At 37.0% G+C, this 27,158-nt stretch overlaps 1 protein-coding gene across 12 annotated transcripts in view; it reads right to left on the bottom strand.

The window, feature by feature from the left end:
- The window catches only part of trpm3 (transient receptor potential cation channel, subfamily M, member 3), a 138,714-nt gene that overhangs the window by 98,357 nt on the left and 13,199 nt on the right, over positions 1–27,158 (bottom strand). For 4 of the 12 annotated variants that reach the window (XM_051893577.1, XM_051893585.1, XM_051893580.1 and 1 more), the window contains exon 1: positions 11,499–12,427. The exons of 6 other annotated variants lie outside the window; for them this stretch is intronic. In XM_051893577.1, the coding sequence (XP_051749537.1) occupies positions 11,499–11,633 (135 nt within the window). In that variant the 5' untranslated portion in view covers positions 11,634–12,427. Of the gene's footprint in view, positions 1–11,498; positions 12,429–27,158 lie in introns of those variants that run through there. 2 more of the 12 variants (XM_051893579.1, XM_051893586.1) reach the window with 2 other exon arrangements.

The following is a 27,158-nucleotide window of genomic DNA, read 5'->3' as shown; positions in this document are numbered from 1 at the left end:
TATATATGTACAAATAAACACAGTCAGCTCATTTTCAAGGATTGTTGTTTTAGAGCTGAATTTGCGCTACAAAGGCATCACAAGCCGGGATTCCATCCACATATTATACAGAATATTGCATAAAAAATATTTAAATTAAATAATATCGATAGATAGATAGATAGATAGATACATAGATAGACGAAAGCTCTCTATGCTCTCACAGTAAAACAATCCAGTCATGCCCTGTGTTCACATTTACAGTAGAGTTAAATGGGAACTTCTATTTCAAGAGGTGAGAAGAAAGTATTTTGTAGTAGACATGGTGAAGCCCCATGTGTTTCTATTCCTGAAACAGTAGAAGCTATTCTGAACTCGGCTGGGATACACGCAGACACGTCATGTCATTCACACCGCAGACAAATGAGAGAACATGCTGTCCAGCTTCATAAAGAGGGGAAATAAATGAATAAATCAAGGACACGGAAGGATAGGGATAATTGTGTGAGAACATGAGGGAGTGATTGAGTGAAAAAGAGGCGTGGTGAGCCGGGGACAGCTGTGGTGGAGGGTTAGATCTGGGACTCTAGGGTGAGGAGACAGAAATAGCTCACTTTAAGGAATGAGAAAGAAACTGGAGCACAGGTCCAATATCCATTAAATCTGAAATGTGGGGACTGTGTGTGTGTGTGTACGCACAAACACCCAATATATAGATATAAGAGAGGGGTTCCTGAAAATAGCCTTTGGTTCCACTCTCATTTTCTGTGTTCACACATTCAATTTATTCTGGCCACAAAAATAGCAGAGTGTGAATGGACACACACACAGAGAGAGCATATAAGAATGCTTCACGCCTATCAAACATGCTGACAGGGCATCTTAAAGCACACATGAGGGGGATATACTTGATTGGATCAAGTGCCTAGAGACCATTTGCAAGAGAAAAGACAAGAGCAGAGGGAAAAAAAAGATTAAAAGTGATTTCCAGTCCTGACAATCTCATTGCATAAGTCTTTGACACGGCTATGCGCACATTTTACCACACATTTTAAAGACGAGGGAAGCTTATTACTTCTGGCCAACTTCAAAGGGCTGGTCCCGTTCAGAGCTCATTCATGAGTTTTCCCATTCAGGGAGGCTAATTCCAAATCCTCCATTTAGAAAGGAGGAGGGAAGACTGTCCCGTTTCACCTCATCAGTGAAACCGTGAATGTTTTCCAGGAAAATGGCAGCAAACCAGAAGGAGCGCTTCGGTGATGTAATGTTTTTGTCCTCCATTCAAGACTATGTAAATAAAAGCACATGGTGCTCATTTATTTTAAATCAAAATTAGCTTAAAAATACCTTTGAGAAACTATGAAAAGAATTCTATAGAGTTTGAAAGCCCAGAATTAAACCGATTTTTTTTTAAAAACTCTAAAATATGTTGTCTTTGTGATTAAACCTGAAGATAATGTAATGAGCAATCATAAAATATTAATTAATTCCGACTTTCAAATTTTCTCCTTTAAAATACTTTAAAGGGATAGTTAACCTAAAAATTAAATTATCTTTAAATTGCATTTTTTTTTTTTTTTTGTCAATACAATGATTGGTACGATTTTTCTGCTCAGATTTGCAAATTCAACAGATTTGACTCATAAAAGCAATGCAAATTTTATTTATTTAGACATGAAGATGTTTTCGCATAGACTTGCATGTAAAAACCATGCATCATTTATCAAAGGAAGGTCAGGCTTTTGTTGTCCAAGGTCTCTGTGATCAAAGACCGGTGCTTCAGAAATTTACTTCTCAAGTATCTTTATAGGAAGATTTACCAGACTGTCTTTTATCTTGATTACGTGAATAATGATAGATGCAATCCTGTCAAGGACGAGTTGCCCACCTTTTCACACAATTCATGTTCAACTGAATATCATAATGTAACTAAAAATCAGAGCAGCAGTCCTACCTAAGCTCATTAAGGACCCTGTGAATTATTTATAATAAATGTATAAATTTATTATTTACACCTCATGAGACAGTACACCACCAAAGAAGCCCTTAGTACAATAACAGCAGAGGCCAGAATGGAAGCACAATACCTCATAATATCTGGGTCAGACTTACCCAAGATTACAGCAGCAAACTTTGCAAGCCCAGACACATAATCATTATACAGTTTTCAATATTTTGTTATTACAAGGCATCAGTCTTCCTGCCATTACAATCACAAAGAACAAGATGTCCACTTTTCCATTTAAAAGAGTTTGCTGCAATCAGCAGTTTATATTATTGTGTCACACACACGCGCACACACACACACACACACACACACACACACACACACACACACACACACACAATCCCCAAAACAATTTAATTCCTCACTGCCTGACAAATTGTAAGAAGAAAAAGGTGAAGAAAGGAGAAAGTGCAATGTGTGTTTTTAATTTATAAATTGAAATTTTACCATACAATCAAAACTAAAGAGATATCATGAAAATAAAATTCACATTAACTACACATTAACAAAAAAGACAAAATAAATGTGCAAATGACTTATCCTTGAGCAAAATTGAAAAAAAAAAAAAGTAAACTTGACAAAGTTTTACTTGGATTTGGCTTGTTAGGGAGCTAATGCATTTATTACCATGTACTGTATGGGAATATATGAATTTAATTGAGTAATACATTTCTAAACCCAAGTTGCTGATGTGTTTGAAAATTGGTTTGTGTAGCTTAATCCTTTTGAGTATTTTATTTTGGTAGCTATTTGTGTGGTCGCTAATTCTCTAAAGACTAAGTTCTGAATTTCAGTGTACGGCAGAATTTAAAATCGGTCTTTTTCATCACTGTATCAATCCATTTTCCACACGGTGAGTGTATTAAAGTAAATATGCTTTAGTGCAGAAAGAAAGGAGAAACAAGAGACATGCGAGTGAGCCATAGAGAGAATGAGAGAGAGCTGAGATTGTCAGAGTGTGTCACTGAGATAATATTCAATATATAGTATATAGTCCCAACACCTGCCACCAGCCCTGAAGATATTTGCTGTTGAGATATGTGGTTTCACTCTTCTGAAGTGCCATGAGCAGAGCCAGGACACTGTATTTGTCTTTAGACTGGGCTTATTATAGAGCTGATTAAATATGTTTCTTAATACTGATAATCAATGTACAGTGCACAGCATAAATGAGTATACCCCCTCTGAACAAATACAAAAGATGTATTTTCTTTATGATCACTAATACAATTCTTTGAAAGATGGCAAAACTAAAATGTATTAAACATATACATAATAAAAACTGAGAAATATATGTCATTAATAGCCATAAAATAAGTAGCCAATTTTGTTTAAATTAAGGATTGCAGAAATGAGTACACGCTAGATTTAATTCAACAAATGTATAATATTCTAGCACTTAGTATGCCCTCCATAATTTTGAATATACAGCTCTGACCCTTCTTGGCACGGAGTGTACAAGTTCATGACAAATTGTCACATCTGTCCTGTTTAACTCCTGGATAATGAGCTCCTTAAATGCCCTGATCTTTAATGGGGAGTGTTGCTCAACTCGTCTCTACAGAATCTCCCACAGGTGCTCAAGAGTGTTAAGATTGAGTGCAATACATGTCCTCAGAAGGTTTTTCACCTTGGGAGAATGGATATCCTCATTGTCATGTTGAAAAAATGCCCAACAATGTAGGGAATGAGGAAAGGGTAACATCTTCTGTTTCAAGTTTGTGTATTAAATTACACAGTGGTGTGGGAATTCATGACAGCATTGATAAAGCACAACTCCCTCACACCTTCAGCACTCATACATCCCTATATAAGAGCTTTACTACCACTGAACTTTACTGTGGGAACCAGGCACTTCTCACTGTACTCCTCCTCTAGCAACACCATAACATTTTGGATGCTGTTAGATCCAAAATGATTGATTTGGTCTCACGAGACCAGAGTATTGATTCCCAGAATCTATATTTTGTAAATATAGGCTTTGGAAATGGCTAACTGACTTTATTATGCTTTGGCTACAGTAGGTAGTTCCAGTGAGAACAACAACCATGCATGTCATTTCTGCAGGCTGCATCTTACTCTGTGAGATAAACAGTCACTCTTTTCATAGCTTTTGCTGGCTCTGAGACACTCGCTTGGTATTTCTCCTGCTCTTTGTCTAGCAAAAAAATCCCTTATCACTAAATGAAAGCTTAAAATGAAGGCCTGATTATTTCAGGGGCCTTGTCACAAGTCCATTGTTTTTCAATTTCTGTGTTACTTTTGCTATATTTTCACACTTAAAACAATGATTTGGTAATCCTCTTGCACCAATGTCCTCTTTTGTGCTAAGAAATAAGTCTCCTGACAGTTCTCTCCCAAGTGGTTCAGCTGTTGTCAGCAAGTCTGAGAATGATTCAGTGGGTTATAAAACACTTTTAATTGTCAAGAAATTACTTCTCTTTAAATGTTTTGGTTCAACATACTTACCTGTTGATGAAATATTGCCTTAAACTTACATCAGAAAATTTTTATTTCATTTTATTTAGTAACTTTTAGGAGGGTGTACTCATTTTTGCTACACAACATTTTATCACCTTGATAAGAAAATCTTTTTTTCCTGAATAATTTTGACATGCTTCTTTGGTAATTGATTAAGCAGACTTGCTGGAACATTACATCTCTAAAGAACCCTAACATGTCTACTTAGAAGTTAGACATGTTAGACGCTGTTGCGCATCGGGGCAACCCGATGTCAGCGAACTGCCCACAAGGCTATCAGCCGTAACAAGCCGTTTCCAGATAACTGGCAGTGTGGCAGTGTGACGTCACAAAAGCCACAGGCCCTGCCCACGAATGTTGACAGACACTGCCGTTTTAACATAGAACTGCCCTGAGTGAGTTCACAGCGAGTTGTACAAAGTCCGCCATTGCTGCACTGACGAGAATGTCTCCCAAGCGTTTTAGGTGTTCTGTAGCCGGATGGATTAATCCACATAGCTCTCTCCATTTACTCCCTAAATCTGAGCAGCTGAAGACGAGGTGGATTAATTTTGTTTTCAAATCATTTCACACCGGACTGCTTTGTAAATGAATGTCAATACAAAGGGACAATACAAAACATACAGTCTCCAGGGTGATACTGAATATGGCAGTAATGAAGGTGAAGTTCATCGGACTTGATTTTATGGATATAAAGTTTACCAGTTTATTAAGCACCACCCGAAAAGGCATAAGGTCTTTATATATTTGTTTACGGTTACTGTTAGTGTAATTCGCTGTGTATATTGATGATAATGCAAGAGAGAGAGAGAGTTTATGGATATTTTAATACACACTTGCACTGTGTTTTATTAAGCTCTTACCGTGATTTTCTAGAGTGAAAACAGACGCTTCATATTTTGCGTGAAGCACAATAAACGTTATAAAACTCATCAGTAAACAGGCTTGTCCTAATATAGTGGATAAAAACAAGAAGACAATATAAGTTATAACCGTAATTAAACTAAACTATACCTGTTCTATCTCCATGCAGCATATATTCGCAGTTTCTGACATTATAGTGCGTCCTGACTGACTCCTGACACCGGAGAATGAGCTATTGAAGCTCTGCCCTCTTAGGCCGAGCGCAGCAGCTCATTTGCATTTAAAGGGCACACACTGAAACGGCGCATTTTTCTCACCTCCAAAAAGTGGCAGTTTTAACATGCTATAAAAAATTATATCTTATCTAATAAATATCTGTGGGGTATTTTGAGCTAAAACTTCAAATACACACTCTGGGGACATCAGAGATTTATTTTATATCTTGTAAAAAGGGGCATAATAGGACCCCTTTAAAGTTAAACATGCACACACAAAAAATATGGTATAATTTCTTTCCTTGCTATACAGCTCGTTGATTACTGTCTCTTTCAGCTGCTGAGAACACAGCCACCTGCAGACACAGAAATGCTTATTTGGGGAAGAAGTGCTACATCGCTACATTAATTTGCATCTCTACAGACACATCAGTAAACAACTTTAGTTTCTGGTTGATGTCCAGTTCCAACTGGAATGATCATTGCTGTGACTTGCAAAAGCAGCAAATAAGCCGCAGATAAGCTGACCTCCAAGCATACACTCCTGGGCAAAAAATGGGCCAATCCCAAACCAGAAATGCCACCCATAGTCTAAAATGCAGTAGGCTCATTAGGAAAAAGGTGGATAAAGATAAAAAATGCACCTTTAAATCACTTTAAGGGGGCAAATATTGTCCCTTAATGGAAAAGGTGTGACTGCAGTCTAAGTGGAAAAGAGGGGGTACGCAGAAGGATGTTAAATGCCTCAGGGGGTACACCACTCTAAAAAGTTGGTGAACCACTGTGTTTTTTTACAGGAAGTGTCAGTATTTTTCCACTCAATGTTAATGGCTTCAAACAGTTCATGAGTAGTTGAAAAATGTCTCCCAGTTCATTCGAGTTTAATGTGAGACCAAATATTCACTATAGGATTCGAATCTGGACTCTGACCAGACCAAAACATGACCCTGATGAACTTGTTCTCAAGCCACTTCTTGGTTGTCTTTGTAATTTGGGCTGGAGCATTGTCTTATTGAAAAATAACAGCTGATCATTCCTCTTTAGATAACTTTTTAATTGTGGGAAGCAAGCCATTCTGCAATATTCTCTTGTACTCCAAAGCATTAAATGATTTTTCACAGTGAAGTAGCTCACTAATACCAGCAGCAAAAAAGGCTCCCCACACACTCTTCTTCCACTCTTTACTGTGGCAGAGATGCATTTATTTATTTATTTTATCATTATTTATTTTTTTTTTTTTTACCAGATTTTCAAAGGCACCACTCTGGAGCATCACTATATAACTCATGTTTCATTGTGATTCATCACTCCACACAATTCTGCTGAACCACGCTGAATCAAACTTCCCATATTCTGCCAAACATTTAGGAACAATGGCTTTTTAAGTAGTGCATTTGATTAAATTTAGCCAATTTCCTGACCAAATAATAATTTCCTGACCAATAATTTGTGGTTAAGACAATTAAAAGCTTAGTGTTTAGCCATTTTGGGCTTGGCCAATTTATTTTTGCCCAGGAATATACATACTTTTTTTCCTCTCCATTACCAATAGATATATTCCTAAGCACATCCCAAAAATGAGAATTCCAAGCTTGTATACTATTTATTTTTCTACAGAATGAAATAGATATACTGAAAAACCTATATGCAGATCATTGCCATGTGGCAGTTTATAGTGACCTTAGCTGTCAAAAAAAAGGATCATATAAACATTATACATTGCATTATGTGCTGTATTCCTTAGTCTTCTGAAGCTATATGAAAAAAATCAATCAGAAATGCAGGATGGAGAATCAGAAAACCAGTGGGGGAAATACTTTCTAAAGATGTCATCATAAATGTCATCATTTCCTCACACAAAGCTATAGTAACTTGCAATATAGTTGTATACTCTACTTTTAGAATAATTTCATAATATATTTGGAGTTTGGTAGAGGTGGTAGACTACTATAAACTGTCAATGTGTACAAAAGAAAAGGATGAATTAAATCCTCTTATTGTGTAATATGGAAAAATAACAGTAAACAGATTTGGATCAGCATGAGGGTGAGTCAAAAAATCATAGAATTCAGTTCTATGAGGGGAGATTGTACTTCTATCTGCATCTATAGAAACTCATGAATACAAACCATGTGAAATTGGAGCAACGTGCCAAAGCATCTGATTCATTACCAGTGTTCCCTGATAACCAACGAAGGTATCAGCAAATTAGATTAGCTCCAGTGCGATGACAGATAGAGCCACATCAGTCACAAACCTTCATTTGCTATGAGGTATTTTCATTACATCTGCAAGGTTGACCGTATGCTGGATAGCAGTGGCCTGCCAGCTATTGAATCTCATACACACACAGATACATTTTCTCACAAACATGCACAAATAGTGAAAAGCACATCCACCTCCTCAGTGTTCTATTGACAAACTACACCTCAGCAGAGCTGGACAAACATACAGCTGTTTACACATCACTGAGATAATCTCATATGTAGGGCATCTGTCTGTCCAACTCCAATAATCTTCAACTGCTCTGGTCAGTCACCTACACAGAGCACCTGCAGTTTAAACCACACCTGCCCTCTAACCCAGGCTGTGTAATGAAAAACATTTACCCTTAAGTCAACACATACAGTACTGTAGGTCAAATATGCTCCATTGGTAAACCATGATCAATCTAAATTTCCACCCATCGTTGTTATGTAACTCAGCAATAGAATGTATTATGCAAAACAAAAGCACATCTCATACTTTTATGATTCAAATTCACAAGCAGAGTCAATATTGACTACAAATACAGCTACTTTACCTACGTGACTAAAATATTGGCAACAAAAAAATAAAAAAGTGTGACAATGTTTTAACTTCTAGTTAATATGGAATAATTGGACCTCATATGGAAAGCTTCATGCTCGTCAATATGCGGTTGCATCACATAGCACAGGACAAGCTGTTATCTCTGATTTGTGAACAAATGACAGGTTTACTCATGGCATATTTTTTCTTTGTTCGTCGCTCAGGAGTAGAAACAAATTTCATACAGTTTAGCAACGGTATTCTGTTTGCGAACATTCAGACGCCGCCTACTTTGCTTCTTTTGAATGGGTTCTTTTTAATGAATCATTTAAAAAGATTCATGAGACAGCATTGAACAAGTTAGCGGTTTGAATCAGACTCACTTATTCAGTGAATCATTTAGAGCTGTGACTCTTTCACTAAACCGTAAGTCTTTTTGTTTACACAAAAACCTGTGAAGTTGGCCTACTGTATGTCCATCTTATTTTTTTAACGAGCGAGTGCGACCATTTTTAACTGAAATGTGCGAGGCTTCTGGTGACATTACAAACGGGTCTTTGTTATCATATTTTAATTTATTATCGTAATCATAATAGGGCTGCCCCTAATAGTCGACTCATCGTTAGTCGACTAGAAGAGGCTTAGTCAACCAAAATTTTTATTAGTCGGTTAGTCGCAGGAAAAAAAAAAAAAACTTGTGGGGAAGTCACACTGACTGTGACGGACAGATTGTTAACGGCGGGTCCTTGTGGTACAGTATGTCAGGCAGGAAATCCGAATGTTCGCCTATCATCCATCCACCTGAAATATGGCTTATCATTTGAAACATGTTAGTAGTAGCAACTTTACATGGCTGCTCGCCCTAACATTAACCTAGATAAATGCGTGCTATTGTCAGGCGCACATCCATGTGTTTGTGCGGAGTGTCGAAGCTAAAGTATTAGCGTGCTTACTGCATGACATGGAGGTGATGGCGCGATCACTTGCATTTTCGGTCATACAGATCATTCACAACTGGAAAGAATCTACTTTTATTTGTGTAAAACATTGTGCCTTTGTAAAATAGCTTAAAGAAAACAAACAGAATGCACTTTCTGCCATCTCAGTCTCCATGAACTAGAGCGCGTCATAAAAACTGAAACTCAGTGTATAATTGCCTCACAGACATGAGAAATATATCTATAGAAAGCTTGAAATGTCTATGTTTAAACAAACCATTTAAAATCGAAAAGAAATACTCTCTGCTTACGTAATCTGTATGAAAGGTGCATTTCACCCTATAGGCACGTCCACTATACTGCGGAGATGGCAAGGCAGCATTGTCAACTTCATCTTTGCAGCTGACACTGACTCAGAAAACACTAGTTTTTTTTAAAAAAATTAAAATGTCTCCTTGCCATTTTTTTCCCAACACATTCATAATCATTTGCAGGTGCTTTGCGGCAAGCTTTATGTGCGCTTGAGCGTGAAATAGGCTATATTGCACCTATATATTAAACGCTCATTGGTTTAGTATTCTCCTCAGTATATATTTAAATAATTAAATTAAATGTGCAATTAGTCGACTAAACGCTTAAATGAACGACTAATAGTCAACTAGAAAAATCTTTAGTCGGGGGCAATTTTACCATTTACTGCACTTTGTTATTCTTCTAGTTATATATCTGTTACATTCATACAAAATAGATTACTTCAGCATTGCAAAATATGCTGGATAGTACTTTAGGTTCGTGAGAATGTGTTTACTGATTGGTTGTTCATATGATGTGTGATAAATATAAATATTCACAAGTTTTGATATTAATCAACAGTAATCAATTAATAATGGCTTTCTGAAAAAAAACATTCAAATATTTTACAAGAAATGTTATTATTTCACATATGAGGTCCAATTGTAAGGACTAGAACTTTGAGTGACATACTGGAACCTACAGTAAACCACCTTGACTGTTTACTTTTAATTATTACACAAAAACAATCAAGACCATGAGAGTGACAACATCAGATTCAGATTGGAACAAATTCATATGAAGTACATAGAAAACACCCTAGTAGTTTACACAACATACAGTAAATCATCACAGTGGTAATCACACAAAAGACTAGTTTAAGTAAGAAATTCGTATCAGTAATTTGTCAAGTCATTTGGCTCCAAAATGTTTCATTTTAGAAGTCGATGACACCCTGGTTATTTCTTTTGTCTGGAACCCTGAATAGGATCCAGTCCTCAGTGTTTCACAGCCATGGTGAAGAGCACAGATCTCTCTAATACTACACCTCCAGAGCTGAAAAACTAAAACAAGAACATAATGATCCACTCATAACACTGTGAGTCATGACCTATAGAGTATGTCACTCCTGATAGCGCTAAACGCATGTAAGAACTGTCAGTGACCGATCTATGTACTATTACTATAATATGAGCAGAAAACAGGTAATATAACATCACTGACAATAATATAAAAAGAAATTACATTACATACTGCGTACATTACTATACTACCAGCAGAAATCTCTCTGGAGCTTTCCCTCTCATAAAGCAACTATCATGGTCCCAAGTGTGCAGTAAAGCTTTATTAATACCTATTAGCTAACACCTCTGTGCAAAATATCACAACAAAGGTAATAATCATTATCATGCATTCAATTGATAAGTTTTTGATTCATGTGAAATGCTATGTTGATAATGTAAGACATGTGCAAGTTGTAAGTGATCTGTGGGCAAGCAATAAAGCATTACTCCTGAGAGGCTGACAGCACTTATTGCACACCATGTGATATAATTTTTAATTTAGCTGCTAGACCTCAACAGTTCAAACTGACAATATACTTCCACATGAGCAGAGTACCTGTCATTATCAAATAAGACGGAGAAGTTAGCTGGTTCAGCGCACTGCAAGAAAAAGCTCTATGAAGCAGTGAATTTCTGAGCGGATGAAAATGCTTTAGAGAGAATCAATCCCATAGGTCACAGTACTCATTTCATGAGGGACAATGTATCAGATAAACTCAAAATCTGCTTTAAAAATAGCTTTTGTTCACTATTTCCCTCTTTTCAACAACTAATTCAATTAGTACAAGACAAAATTAATATTTCTTATGCATTTTTCTCTTAAAAAAACCCTCTTTCCTCCTCCCATCTAACCAATCCCACAGGGTACCTTAAGCAGGCGCACGGAAGGAAGGAAGGCTGCATGGCACAGTTTCCGTATGGTCCAGTTGAGTGGCCGAGGAGCATCCAGCTGGTTCATCGCTCCCGGCCGGACGTTCCCGCCATCCGGAAAAGGGCCCCACATTGGGGCTGCGATGCACGAGTGGTCTCTGTCCGAAATCCTCTTAACTCATGAAGCATGACCCTCCTTAGCCCCTGCCGCAAAGCCGCACAACCTGTTTCCCCCCGACACGGTGCCCTTCACCTGCACCCCCTCCCTGCCCTCCCTCCCCTCCCCACAGATCCACAGGAACGGGAAAACACCTTCAGACCATACAGGGTGTCCGGGTCCACTTCCACTGGCCACGCAGACCCAACAGTGCCAGAGATGACAGGGAGCATGCGGTCTGAATGAGTGGAGAGAAGCAAAGAGAAGAGGAGCGAAGCAGAGTGGAGGAGAGGAGAGTGGGAAACAGTAGCTGTGATGTAGAGCAGCAGAGAGGCACTGTCTTGAAGAACCCGTAGAGGGAGAGAGAGCAGAGAGAAAGAGAGAGAGAGAGGGGAGGAAAGAAAAGAGATGGATGGAAGGAAGCAACATGAATGATAGTACGTGCTGACAAAGAGAAGGAAAAACAAAAGATTCAGGGGATCATGCTGTAGAATGAGGTTGAGAGTTGCTGCGGAGGCGAAGCACTGGAATTGATGAGGAATAATGGAAAGCAGATGGAAAAAATGACAAATTTTGATCTTTTCATTTTAACACCACATCTTTCTCTTGTTTTAGGTCTTTCGGGTCACAAATGAAAAACTGAGAGGAAAGATTCCATGATTCCTTCCCAGTGTCTTCTATTTGTACTCCTTTGACCTGTTCTCCTCTATTCCCTCTCTTTTCTCTTCCTCTGTAGCCCCCTCCTGCTCCTCCATCCCTGCACACTCCATCCTCTCCAAACATATGACGCATTGACCATCGAAAGGATAATGGAGTAGAGAGAGAGAGAGAGAGAGAGAGAGAGAGAGAGAGAGCGCAACACTGGATTGAACTGCTCCCTTCCATTGGATGGGTTTAATAATACAGTGCTTATTATACGGTCTTCCCTTGTCTCAGAAAACGTGTCAGGGAAAAAAATCTCCCTGAGGGAGAAGTGTTTAAACAAATAAATGGTGCAGTAGAAATGGAGAGAATGCAGTAGAAGAGTTGGCCATTGTGCACTGCAGTCAGTAGGTCGGCATCCCTGAGGAGCAGATTGTAATAATGAATCTCAGCAATCAATCCCCACTCTCCACAGGCATCACCTGGCCATGCAGATGTGAGAGATGTCACAGAGACCTGGATAGAATACTAAGTACTGCACCGAGTGGGAAGCTCCTCCTCTTCCTGCTTCCTCCTTGAATGCGGGGTTCTCCTGTCACTCAAGGTATCCTGAGATGGTGAGAAGATTATGCAACTCTTCAAGGAAAGGTGTGTATCCATAGCAACCTCCGTTTACCAGTGTCAGTGGAAGACTGGGTTTAATGTGCAGGTATGTGGAAAGAGGATTGTCCTCCAATCAGATCTGACAACACGAACGAGAAGCTCCCAGAGACACAGAGATTAGTGAGTGGGATTTAAACTGAGAGAGCATGAAGACACTGTACACATGCTTATCATATATTACATGACAGCCATAACCATATGTTATATGTAGGGTCGTTCTACTATGCAGTACATTTTTATGTCCCAACTTATGTCTTAATATATTAGAGAAAGTATTAAAGATTGAAATCTTTAATTAGATTATGAATTATCAAAATGTTACAATTAAGTACACAATGGGGTGATTTTATAAATGTTCGTTTATTAAATAAAACTGATTATTTTCACTACTTTGTTATTATTTTTGCCTGAATCTTCCATACACTAAAAGCTTCTAAATATAAATACAAAAATAAGAATTTCAAAATTCACCTTCCTGATCAATGTCTTTATTTCCATCCTGTTAGGTTCTATCATGTTAATTGTATAAATAATCAAGCTATAATTAAAGGGGGGGTCTAATGATATTTCATGAATTCTGACTTATTTACACTGTTAAAGAGTTGGATTCTCATGCTAAACATGGCCAAAGTTTCAAAAAATGAATTGGACGTATTTCTGTTCCAAAAATACTCTTTAGATTTCTCACAAACTTCTGACAGTTTTTTTTGAGTATGGCCCTTTATTACGTGATAAAGGGTGGAAATTCCTTGTACGGGCACTTCTCTCGGAAGAGCGCACACACATGGACCAGAGCGAGAGAGCAAGAGCAGGCCCATCAACGCGCTTCATTCGGCTTTACGGAAGTCGTCGACAGCCCTGCACAGGACTTGCTCGAGAAAGATTTGTCACTTTGTTTTTAGACAACAAAATCAACAATGTCACCAAAGAAGTGTGTTTTTGGTTGTGAGGGAAAGGTAACATTGCTTCCCAAAGAACCCAGCGTTAAGTGGAGCTGAGAGATTTGTGCTCACGTATTACATTGATGTGCTCTCGATATTTGTTATTAAAATAACCATAGAAACAGCCTTAAATTAACTATCAAAATAAGGATGAAGTCGTGTCTGATAGTTGCAATCACTTTTTTATTGGTTAAAATGAATGGAGAATATCTTGTGTTTTTCCGTGGCTGCTCGAGCCCTCAGGACCAGCACTTATGGTTTTATAAACAAGGCCCAGTTCTACGCTGGATTTGGATCGTTTGAAACTGAAAGATGGAGCGGTCACAGCGATAATGATCCCGGTCACGAGTCGGAACTGCAGTTGGTGAGTAAAACTGCTTCAAATGTCTGTTTTGTTGGCAATAGGCGCCTAAGTGCATATAATGTAAACAACACGAACGTAGTGAATTCATAAATTCATTATTCATTATTTACTATAAGCTATATTCATTATAGTGATTCAAAAGTTATTATTATTATATTTCATTTTATTATTATATTTACTAAATGTCCTTACTAATTGCCATCTTAAACACACACAAGCATATTCATTTAAAAAATAAAAAGGTACTGCATAGCAGGTTCAATAATAACAACAAAAAATATATATATCGAGCTTAAATTCAAATGTCAAAATTGCTCTTTTTTGCCAATCCTTAACGGAATAATCATAGTGCAGCTGAGATTTAGAATCAAATTAATTCTGCCTGTAGATACTGAAAACACTGAGGGGAAAAAAAAAAAAAAAAAACTGTTGATGACATTTATGGATGTGACCAGACAAGCCCTAACAAGGCTATTTATAAATTTACATGCCAAACCCCTGAACTCTATCAGACTGGTGATAAGTGAGCGAAGCCTATAGGGTAAAAGTCAACTACTTAACCAGCAGCATTTATTTTAACTTCAGCATGCATCACACAACATCTGCACAGCTCAATCAGGACCATTATACACATGCACATGCACACACAAACAAGCAATTCTCAGCAGCATCTAATTATTTCTTGACCTATACACAAAAGCAATCACATACTGCTGTTTACATGTCACTACCTTCTCGCTGCAAAACAGTGGTATGGAAAATATGTTCTACAGTATGTTTGTGTATTTTAATCAGTTTATGTGCACGCATGCAAATATATTTAAACGTGCAACGGTGTTGAATATCTTCAGACATAACGCCCACAAGCATTGATTCATCTGCCAGTTTCAGGGCAGATCCCATTATCAGCAGTGATTCAGTATAAAATAATGCTTGATGGTTGAATAAATCCTTAGGGAATTAATAAAAAATGGCAAAGATGTACTTCTAAAATGAAGAAAATGCCTGTTGATATAAAAAAAAAAAAAAAATTAGGAGAAAATACCCAACAAAAACATCTATATCTTTTCTTCGGTTGTGCTGTAAAAAAGCCTCTCCTGAAAGAGGACAGAGAATGTGACGCTTCAGGATTCTGTCTCTCTCTTTCACTCATCATCAGCGTAATGGCCATTCCCACAATCCTTAGACATTCATTTAGACTGTCATTGTGTGACTCCAAGCGCTGTGAGATTGCTCTAAATAATAAGTTGCACTAATAATTATAACCAAAACAAATACATACACCAACAAACTGATTTTCACAAAACAGACTTTAACAAACATTGCTTACACCCAGAGCTACCAAAACTGCTCCATTATCAGGTCCGAATGATAAAGATTTACTAAACAATCAATAGGTCCCTACAGGGTGCTTCTTTTGTGGTGAAACCTGCACCCTTATCATTATTCACAAGGGATGATGGAGTGAGAACTGTCTCTTTAATGAGCTCCAGTTGCAAGCCGTATTAGTTCGGGAGCGTGGCAAGCCCTGCCAATTTGAAACAGTCACAGAAGTGAATGTTCCTAGCACACTATATCATCCTTTAATCTCCGCAGAACACTTTGTGATTTTGCACCCTAGCTGTTTCAGTGTCTGAGACATTTTTAATATTCTGTATGGTCACTATCTTTCTAAACCACATTTCGCTATATATACTTGTTTAGAATGCATAGAACACATTATAACAATAGAGCAACACTGCATTTGTATCTATTATGTACCCAGTATAAGCTCTAATTATGTAAAAAGTATGCTCGTTAGAGCAGCAGAGATTCTGTTTATTGAGATGAATGCTGTGCGGTTGTGGGCAGTGAAATCAAACGCTTCTTGGTCATCAAGATAATGAGCCATTTGCTTTCTTTAGTTTTAAAGAGCGCTGGTGATTATATGTGACCTGCCTAATGCACTGGGGGTATGTGACAGGATGTTGTTTTTTCTATTGTCAAGGCTCCACTTAGCGAAGGTTGAAGATATTCCTGCTGATGTATTATACAACTTGAGGCTTTTCTGTCCAGTTGTGGAACTCACAGTACCTATTTATGTAACACCGCACTGTGTAAAATGATTAAAGATGTTGTTTGGCTTTATAGTAACATTGGCCCATTTAAGTGAGTAATCATGGAAGAATATAACCTTGGAGGTACGCTCACCATGCTACTTGATGTCAGTTTGAATTATAGATATGGGTTAAATTCGCACCAGAATAGGTTTTGTTGCCATTTTGAATCCAGTAATGGACAAATTTGTGGGAATGTGTATTGCTTGCATACTTTTGGGAATGTAGAATCTGTGTGCTTGTTTTATGATAATTTTGTAACCCTGACATCAACTGCGTTCACTGCCACAAAAGTCTTTCAATTACCTTCCTTATTTCCTCTCTGTCTGAACTCTATACACTTTATTATATTTCTCCTGCAGTCATTTCATTACCACCCTTTCATTTAAACATCCTCATATCTTCTTTGATATGCTCATTCTTACTCCATGTACATGTCTGCTCGCTTATTCATTTTTCTAGATTTTAAATAACTGCAAGCACTAAAAAAATCTGTGTGTGTGATGCATCTGTTCAAACACTAGATGGCCATCACATAAAACAAATCCATGCACCTCTTAACTGAGCTGGGTTATATAGAGAATCATTTGATTGATCTTGCTGTTGCTCATCAATATTTTTTCCTAAAAGCATTAGTATGTTTTATTATGCAAATGTGATTTTATATTGAAGTCTTCTATATTGAAGCTGAGAGTGAAAAACAGCATGTATATTTGCAACACCTGAAAAATCTGATAATCTGTATATTATTAACACATCTGAAACTAGGCAAAAACCATAGCACAAAGCATTTCACCAAAACACTATAACATTGTATATTTTAAGCACAATTAGCTTATTTCTATAGAAAATGCAGTAATTTCACATACATTTTGTGCAAATGCACAGTGGCATATTATGGAGCTCTGGCTATAAATTACTGTCCTGCAAATAACCAAACAAATATTTCCACATGCAATGTATTATAAAGATTTTACGATATCACTTTTTTACATTTAAGATTAAACTTTTTTTTTATTAAATTAAGACATTATTACTAAATATAAATGTTAAATGTAAGTATTTATTTTAAATATTAGTCTTAAATCTCAATCTAAAAAATTAAGTCTAAAAAATCTAGAATTGCTGTAAATATTTATGCAAACTGGACTGGGTGGAGTTAACCGAACTAATGAAACGGGCAAGTGTCAGAAGAATTGAGCTTTTAAAAGAGCTGACAGAAAGTCGCCAGAATCTGTATGAAGTCCAAAAGAGATCACATGACTCCAGAAAAGCAGTTCAATTTTTCAGAAGGGTCTTTTCTCATCTTAATAGAGGTGGCCGAAGCCACATCATGATCATCAGTTCATACGCCTGCAGACTGCTCATGTCATTCTCCTCTCTTCTTCCACCTACTTGCACCATTTTTCTCACTGCTAAAGACTGTCACTTTTTACACTGCTATCCATCAGCAGCCACACCATACTTTCACAAACAGTTCCCACCCCACTCTCTGAGGCTGAAGTTTCCAACTAATCTACCACCTGCCCTCTGAACTCCATCCGCTGCCATCAACTACTGGCCATCCCTCCAACTTTCTTCATTCTCACTTTCACAGCCTCGCAATCTGCACTCAAACAAATCATCAATGCATCACTTGTTACAGACACCTTCCTGATCACATTTGGAAAAATACAGATCAACCATTCTTCTCATGTTCTAATAGTATACTTGAACAAGCCGTTTCAATCAGGTCTTTCTCAGCACAACCTGTTGGAAGCCAATAAAGCTTCAAGTGTGCCACTTCATGGAATCTAACCTGCTGTCTGCCAGTACCAACCTGTGGCTAATAAAACGTGCCTCCAGATCATCAATTCTTTCCGAAAACTCATTCAAAATTTTACATGCAATCTCTCAGCCAGTGTTTCAACTGCAGAAAGACATCATTAAAACAGCTTGAGAATATCTCACGTAGCATTACATTAACCTTAGGCATTTAGTGTTGACAGCATGTTAGTTCACTAGAGAAATGAACTCTAGAGGGGAGAATTTCACTATATTAGCCTATTCATTATATTTACTTAACCTGTGAGTAATGTCTTGATTATATAATGTATGTTTAAATTTGTCATGAAAACAAGTTATGATAGTAACTAAATGATTATATTTCAAAAAATGAATTGGAGTAGAACATTAACTTTATAATTAGATTTAGAAGTTAATGCAAAACCTGCCTTATGTGCAATTTACATTTTTTTATTTGAGTGTTGCTTATTATATCTAAAAATAGTTTGGGCTTAATTGTAACCTTTAATATTATAGTAATGTGTAAGTAAGGGCTCCCTGTATATAGTTTACAGCTTTAGCTGAGATAGATAGTTTTATCCTTAATAAAAATGTAATTATAACTGAATTTATTTAAACACAGAGGCACATTTGTTCTAAAAAACAAAAACACAGTTTAATAAAAAAACAAAAACAATCAAACCCAAACCCGTACCAAACTGTGGCTTCAAAACGATGTATGTACCAAACCATCATGTTTGTGTACCGTTACACCCCATATATATATATATATATATATATATATATATATATATACACCCCATATATGTACAACCCTCTACAACGTGACTAAATCACTCGCATATGCGCCTAAATCTTCACTCTGGCCAACTAAATAATGTCTATCATCAGGGGCACCGCTAAGGGGGGGGGAAGTTAGGACGATTCTAAGGGCCCACACACTTTTGGTGCCCCCAGAGATCGGTTTTATTAGTAGTAACAGTCAGTGCTCGAAGTGGGCCGGTACACAGTACCGGCACCTCTCGCGCACCAGGCACTTCTCACATGTAGCCGGTACTCTGAGCGCCCACACACCGAAACGTAGAATCAGACTACTAATTAATTGTATACATCATGCGTTCAGAGCTTTTATAAGCTGTGCGAACTGAACAAATCAATTGTCTGCGCAATATGACTGTGACTGAAGCCCAGTTGTTTAATTTTGCATGAGTGGCGCACGAATAACCGTAAGCGCGTTCACCAGCGCGCTCCAAAAGTGTTAAGATTTGCACGGGCCGTTCCTATGCGACACTGATGATAAAATGTGCGACCCATTTGGATTCTATTGAGGATATTAAAACGCTACGGAGAAAGTCGAACATGATCTAAAACAGCCACTAAAATGTCTGATGAAAAGAGGGGAAAACATCCTGCAAGCTTTTTAAACTCATGATGATCACATTTATTAGAATTTATTCTATTGTATTTATTGTGGCAAATTTTGACTAGTTGTAGAATTTATAATAGATATTAAGGGAATAGATTTTTCTACAAAAAAGATTAAATAAAGATTTATATTACAACTGTGGCATGTTGTAGCTATAGTTTCTAACTGTGTTGCTATTTTTCATAACAAATGCTATAAAAAGAAAGAAAGAAAAAATGGTCTTACCTGTAATTATATTCTTATTGTAACAAATGCTATAGTTAACAATTACAAGAACTATGTTACTTTTAAGTCAGAGTACAAGTTAGAAAGAGCTTTAAAATATGGACCTTTTTGAATTTTTGACCTAAACAGTTGGTTTTGTTTAAGAATGTATGTATATGAATATTTGATTACTGTACTGTATTTTTCTATTACATTTACATTTGCATAATAAATCATTTGTTAGTGCTAGCTACAGCCATGGGAGGTCTCTGACTAAATACTGATACCTAGTGGTCAAAAACAACAGCAAATGTAATAGGTCATTACTATTTAATTGCAGACAAAGCTTTTGGATAGCTAGGTTGACTTGTTTGTTTGGTGCGGAATGGGTGCGGTAGGGGCCCCAACCTCATATTCTTTCATAAGGCCCAAAATTGCTAGCGGCGCCCCTGTCTATCATTAGCCATTGGCTAATAAACTCTTAGATTTTACTCGCCAGTGTGTGTGTTAGAGACTAAATATAAGTTTAGCATAGATATATTTTCACTTGCTGAACACTCTGACTGAGCGCTTGAGAGTTGCGCTCTCCGTCAAGCGATCTGTATTATTTCAATTCAGCTCAATGGATGCGCAGCGTGCCTGTATTTGACATACTGCAAACTCTAGTGAGAAGGCGAACAACTCGTCGTTGCTTTGCTGAGAGCACTGTTTCTCTCACACACACGCAAAGAGAGAGAGCGAGAGTCCTACATACCACGCAGAATCAACTCGCTACATGTAAACAATAATTTTGTTATATTTTCCTGTCAAAATAACGGAGTTCATTTAGAACTCCGGTTCTCTGGTAGTGGGCGGAACTAAAACGCAAACGGCAATCTCATTGGCTGGCGCTCATCTATTACCGTCTCTGTTTTGATTTCATCAAATCAGCTCGAGCGAACGCTGACAATGTGATTAATATTCATGAACCCAGCAGCTCATCAATCCTTAGTGCGTTGTATAGAATTAGTAGTAGTAGTATTATCTTTTAACACTAATTACTATTAGCTATTTTTTACAGAAACACTGAATGACCAACAATATCTTAAGCACCACCACCAGTCAGGTTCAGTTAAAATGACAAATATGCATTCATGGTTACCAAGTTTTAGTTCTAATTACTAAAGTTCTATTAAATAGTGCTTGATTATCATAAAATGATAATATAATGCTTGATTGAGTGATGTTAAGAGTGTACGTTCAGATATTTAAAAAGTTTTGCCATTTTACAAAGATAAGCTGATTTGGTGGAATCAGTCAAACGAAAATTTATTCAGACACCTTGAACATTTCATTCATTAATACAGTTTATTCACTATTGTTTAAAAAAAAGGTAATAAAATATGACAAGATCTCTGAGTTAAACTGTGTCAGAAAAAAATTAATCTTAATTATGTCAGATAACACTTAAGCAAAACATGGTCAGGTCAAAGTGTCTGAATAATTTTTGGTTCCAAATTTTTATCAATTTTACTGGTAGTCCACTGTATGAAGAATTTTTGGGTATAATATGTCACAGTTTACTTTATTTTGCTATACTCACTTACATAAATGAACTATAGTGTCCTGCACCCACTAGTAAAGATATACCAAAAATATCAAAAACGTCTGAACAATTTTTGACCTTGGCTAATTTTCCTGCATGCACAATTAAACGTCAGATGATTCAGAATGTGGCACCTGATCTTCAATCAATCTAAGAAGCCCATTTCATATCATCTGTACTTGGCTTCAGTAGTTGCTAGTAGCTGCCTGTTAAATTCAAGTACCTGCCCTGACACTTTTATAAAGAACAGCCACTGCATCTGCAAGCCTTCACCTAAACCCACTGATGCAAGCCAATGATCCTTCAAATCTGCAGTCTGCAAGTCCAAGGCAGAAGCATCACAATGAGGCAATAAGTCACTTTCTAATATAACTTCTGCTGAACAGGCTGTACTTCAGGTCTAAAGAGATGCTGATTGTTACCTTGTATAAATCATCAGCATGCACTGAGATCTACAGTTCTTTCAAAGCCTTAAAGAATTACTCAGACAACTTTATGCATCTCTATCACGTTTTATTTGAATTTTTACTTTACTTTTAACACACAATGCAAGGGCACGCAGTGCCCTTCACTTAATTAATGACTCAAAGAAAATGAGTAAATTACGATTAATTCTCAAATTTACAGTACGTTAATAATACTTAACACACAAAAATACTTCACCATAATTATATAAAACTGCATTTTTTAAGGAAAACGTGGGGAAAAAAGCAGTAATTTAAAGTATGCATTACTGTGCATTTAGAACTAATAGCCTACATTTTCAGACATAACCACTAGAGGGACCAACTATTTTGTGAACTCTACTGCTCCCAGTTCAGTTACAGAGCACGGAAACTGTAAGAGAAGTCAGAATGGCAGTAGTAAAACATTAAGCATTAATTCTGAGCTTTTACATAGAAAATAATAAACCTTAAGTACCCTGCCCCTTTTCCTAAAGAGCAAAACAAACATGGCCACGCTGTTTAAAGCCATAATGGATGCCCAGGAAAGCATGCTTTTTGCCATTAGCATTAAGATATCGCATGTTAAACAGACATTCACTCTAGTCTATTGGGAATAATTAGATTTTGACCTTCCACTCGCAAATGAAAATGTGCAAGAACAAGGACATAGACAGCCAGGACTGAAAATAGTATTAAAAAAAAGATATCAAGCAGAATGTAATTGTGACAAAAACTACAGATGCAGAGGTTTTTCAGTGTGCAAGCTTGAGACGTTTTAAGCATGTTTAGTAAGTCACTCTGCATAAGGGGGCCTGCAAAATGGCTTGCATGTAAATGACTGAAATTTACATTTAAGCCACTGAAAGGCAATTTACAGTGAATTACAACAAAATTTCTGACAGCATGTGGCAGCTTTATGTGATTCATGTTCAGGAAGCATAGTTTAGTAGAATTCACAAAGGAAACGTTCACCAGTACCAACTCTGAACATGTAACCTTGTTCATTTACAAACACCCATCCAAAATACAGATTTACGCGATCAAATTGCATCTAAGGAACTATAGAATCACCGTAGCTAGTTTAATTTGAAGTATTACAAAAATAATAGTCAAGTTAAGAAGCAGCAGGAAGCTGAGAAGCATTGCAGGCTCAAGCTATTTTCTACCGATGCGCCTGTGCCAGATCTGATTTGTGAACTGACGAGTGTGAATATGAAACCAATTCCCACCTGCCAGTCAGCAAATGACATTGTATTGCCCACTGTGAAATGGTTCTGAAAAGTATGAATTCATTAAACTCACATTTCATTCCATGTAAAAATGCTGCTAACCGTACAGTAGATGCTCTTTATGTAAAACCAAAGACATATGCTCCATTCTAATTGTGTATACTACTGTGAACAAAAGCAATTATTTGTGTGTATGTGCAGGCATATTTAATTGCAAGTGTGACAGGAATAACAAGAGCATGTTTTGTATAAGCATGCTTTTGTTCTGGAGTACATGAATGTGCACTTGGTATGAATATTTGAGATGAGTATTTGAATTTATTTGAGATCTGCGTATGTGTGCATGTGTCTCTTTACAATACAGCACTGTCACTGGTGCCCTTCTAAGCCTGTGATGCTGAGCCTGGTCCTGGAGGCAAGAGGATAATAGCAGCTCTGTGGGGCTATGGAGGAGTCAGAGGATGGGCTGAGTCTCCTACTGGGTCTCCTCCCTCTCTCAGGAAGACCTCCACTGGCTGATCTCTCCCTGCCCCATCTGGAGCCATCAAACCCATAGGGCCCAGTGAGCCGCCATCAAAAACCAACCTCTACATGTCAGGCAAAACCAGTCATACATTATTAATACACAGACTATGTTCACGGTGCTTTGTCATGTAATGTGGACTGAAAACAGGACTCAAACTTGAAATTAAAAACATTACCAGAGTCTCTTTGCCAAGTCAGTAACGGAGGGGGAAAAAATCATTTCATATTCATGATGCTGTACCTGGAACAAATGCTTTGTGTATATTTCCCTCATCAATATGCATATTTTCTATCACCTAACCTGACCTCGCTCTATAAAACCATTAAAGAAACCTGTGCAAAAAAAAACATTAGATTCAAAAAGAAACATGATTTGGCTGATTTATAAGCTTTTTTAACTTTAATTTCCATATTTTAAAAATCCTTACAAGGTAACAGAAAAATGAATGACAGATCATTCAGGTTAAAGTAGAAGTGGGCGATGCAACCAAAATTTTATTTCACTTTATTTTATTTCATTATTTTATCTTTGCTATTAAAAATAAGAACAAACATGAAAATTAAAAACTATTTGCGCACTTATCTTCCTTCATAAACTTAAAGATTTATTAAGGGTGAATTTAGAACCATTACTACAAAAAAATTCAAATGATGTAGGGAGGTGGTCAACACTAAATTTGTCTCTTCGGGGTAAGGTGAATGTTCTTAAAATGAACTGCCTTCCAATAATTAATTATTTACTTCAGTCAATCCCAGTAGAGATTCCTCTGCAATATTTTAAACAGTTTGATAAGCTAACCAAGTCATTTCTTTGGAATAATACGCGCCCACGGTTGCATATGAGTAAGTAACAGCCGGTTGACAAAGGAGGACTGGGGCTTCCTAAACTTTTGTTTTATTATTACGCCTTCAGCCTGAGACATTTGGCTCATTGGTCCCTCCCCCCAAAGATGTTGAACGAGCTATCCTACCTCCCCTTCCATCACTGCAATGCTTGTCCATTAAGTTACCTCAAAAAGTGCAGTCTCACCCAATAATATCTCATCTCCAATCAATTTGGAAGAGAATAGCAAAAATGTTTAACCCCTTCTTGAACACAGCTTCAAGTATCCTAAACTATATATCGGAAAGTCAACTTTTTTCTGGAAGGAATGGATAGAGAAGGGTATCTTGAAGTTAGGGGATGTTTATGAGAATGCCACTTTGAAATCATTTAGCCAATTAACCCAAAATTTTGGCCCTAATAAAATGCAATTCTGGAGATATTTACAGTTTTGACATCTATTATGTGGGACTTTTAGGACTGGTAGTCAAGCTCCAGGAGAGGATAATATTTTGTCTATAATTCTAACAGCATATGGTAGAGGACACAAGGTTTCAATATATTACAGATGGTTAATGGACAAGGTAGGTTATAGTTTCCATTCTGCACTTAAAATGGTCTGGAGCAAGGACTTAAGTTGTACATTTAGTGATGAACACTGGATTAAAATCTGTCAAAATTGTAAAGTAATGTCAAGAAATCTTGGAGTACGACTTATACAATTCAAAAAATTAAATTGTTTTTATTTGACCCCGAGCAGGCTTTTCAGGCTTGGTCTGAAGGACTCTGCTGAATGCTGGAGATGTGACAGCGAAGACGCAGACCTGATGCATGCTCTGTGGTCCTGTGCTAAAATACAGGAATTCTGGATTAAGGTTCATATTATACTATATTCAAGATGTGTCAGGATGCTGCTTTTCATTTTGTCCAAGTAGATCTTAGGATGCTTTTATTAAGTGCTGATGTTGAGATGACCGAGTGGATTCAAAAAAGTATTATGATAGGGAGACAAATTATTATGAGGGGATGGCGGTCAGCAGGTTCACCATCTTTTCAAGAATGGGTTGCAGAATTGGGGAAGGTGGCAGCATGTGAAAAAATGTCATACAGATTACTCGAAAAAATAGAGGTTTATGAGAGAAGGTGGGGTAGATATTTGGCATTTCTTGAGGATCTCTAAAGTCCTTGTGGTGAGATACATTGTAATTTATTCTGTTATATTGTGTGCTTTCTTTCTCTCTTTTTTTCATTTCAAGTTGATTGTATTTATTTGTGTCTGTTAGATCTACAATAGCAATCTACAAATAACTACCTGACACATTGTTTGGGTGGGCTAGGGGGTGGGGTTTACAAAACATTTAATTATCTGTAAATTGAATATATTGTTTGCTCATTGAAGGAAACAAAAAGTATGAATCATAAAAAAATTAAAAAACTATCTGCGCACAAAAATTTGATAGATTTTCTTATCTGGCAAAATTTAATTGATAACATCATCATTTTGGTGGACTAACATTGTTGAATAAAAATTAAATTGAAATTGTGTCCGCGCGTATGCATCTGTGTGTTGGTGTGCTAGCCGTTTTTCTACCGCATAAAGAATCAAATACTGAAGCAGGCTGAGGCGAAAGAAAACACAGCAACAAATAAGAGTTTTAAACAGCATGACATTTTTCTCAGGATCTTTTTTTCTGAGCTTCATCGCTGGGCAAACTACTACAGCTAAATAGAATAGATTGCTAGCCTTATTCAAGTGAATAGGAGTTTGATTTTTGACTCATGGAAGCAAGTTTTTGTGTAAAATCTCATGGGTCCTTTCTTTCATTTACTATTTGGCTCTTTCAGCCTGCAGAAAAGAAATCACGACAGTCATTTCAGGTATGTAATCAGAAATGTATCACAAATGTAAAATGCTGAACGTTTTCAATAAATGTCATTTTTGTGAAGAGATAGTGAAAGGTAAAGACAGAAACAGTGAAAGATGGAAACAGGAAAGCCACAGGGCATCAGAAAATAAAAGGGAGGCCACAATTGCATTGCTCCTGGATGTAAAAATTAGTTTTACAACATTAAAGCGAAGGACAAGAGTCAGCAAAGGACATTTTCACAAACTACCGCTGAAATAGAGAACAGTACTGCTTCACTTCCTGATGCATATTCAGACACTTTTGTCCCACTGCCTCAAGATTTCCATAGTTATACTTGGCTATACATTATATTGCCAATATGACTGTCAGAAATTAAAATGAACCACAACCATTATACACACCCGTTTGTCATCCCACAACATACAGAGATCAAAGCTGATGCAAACCACAAAATAAATATTTCTTACCGTGATTTACCAATCAGGACTCCATACATTGGATAACTCCAAATGTTATCCCTAATCCCGCCATCTTCTTTCCATCATCTTATTTGATCCTTTTGCATTCTGTGCCATAACATTTTTAACCAGCTTTTCCTTCACTGCTGGAGTCCTGAATTATTTTTGTTGTCTATTTTTTATCAGCATGGATTTACCTTGCAAATAATGCTAGAGCCCTCTATTAGTCAACTGCTTGGTGACAGATATTATCAATTACCTATTACTATAATGATTACAGCAACTAAGCAGAAAAATCAAAGAACATAATTGAAACTATAATAATCTTCATAATCTTAAATGGAGCCAACCAACCCCGTGACATCACAGGTTGTAGTACTGCAAGATGGAGGCGCCCTTCCAACAAAAGCTATAACAAAACATTATTTTTTCTTTTGAATGGTTAC

This window comes from Ctenopharyngodon idella, chromosome 5, assembly GCF_019924925.1.
Source record: "Ctenopharyngodon idella isolate HZGC_01 chromosome 5, HZGC01, whole genome shotgun sequence".
NCBI classification, from domain to species: domain Eukaryota; kingdom Metazoa; phylum Chordata; class Actinopteri; order Cypriniformes; family Xenocyprididae; genus Ctenopharyngodon; species Ctenopharyngodon idella.
This window is presented reverse-complemented; position numbering and strand designations above follow the sequence as displayed.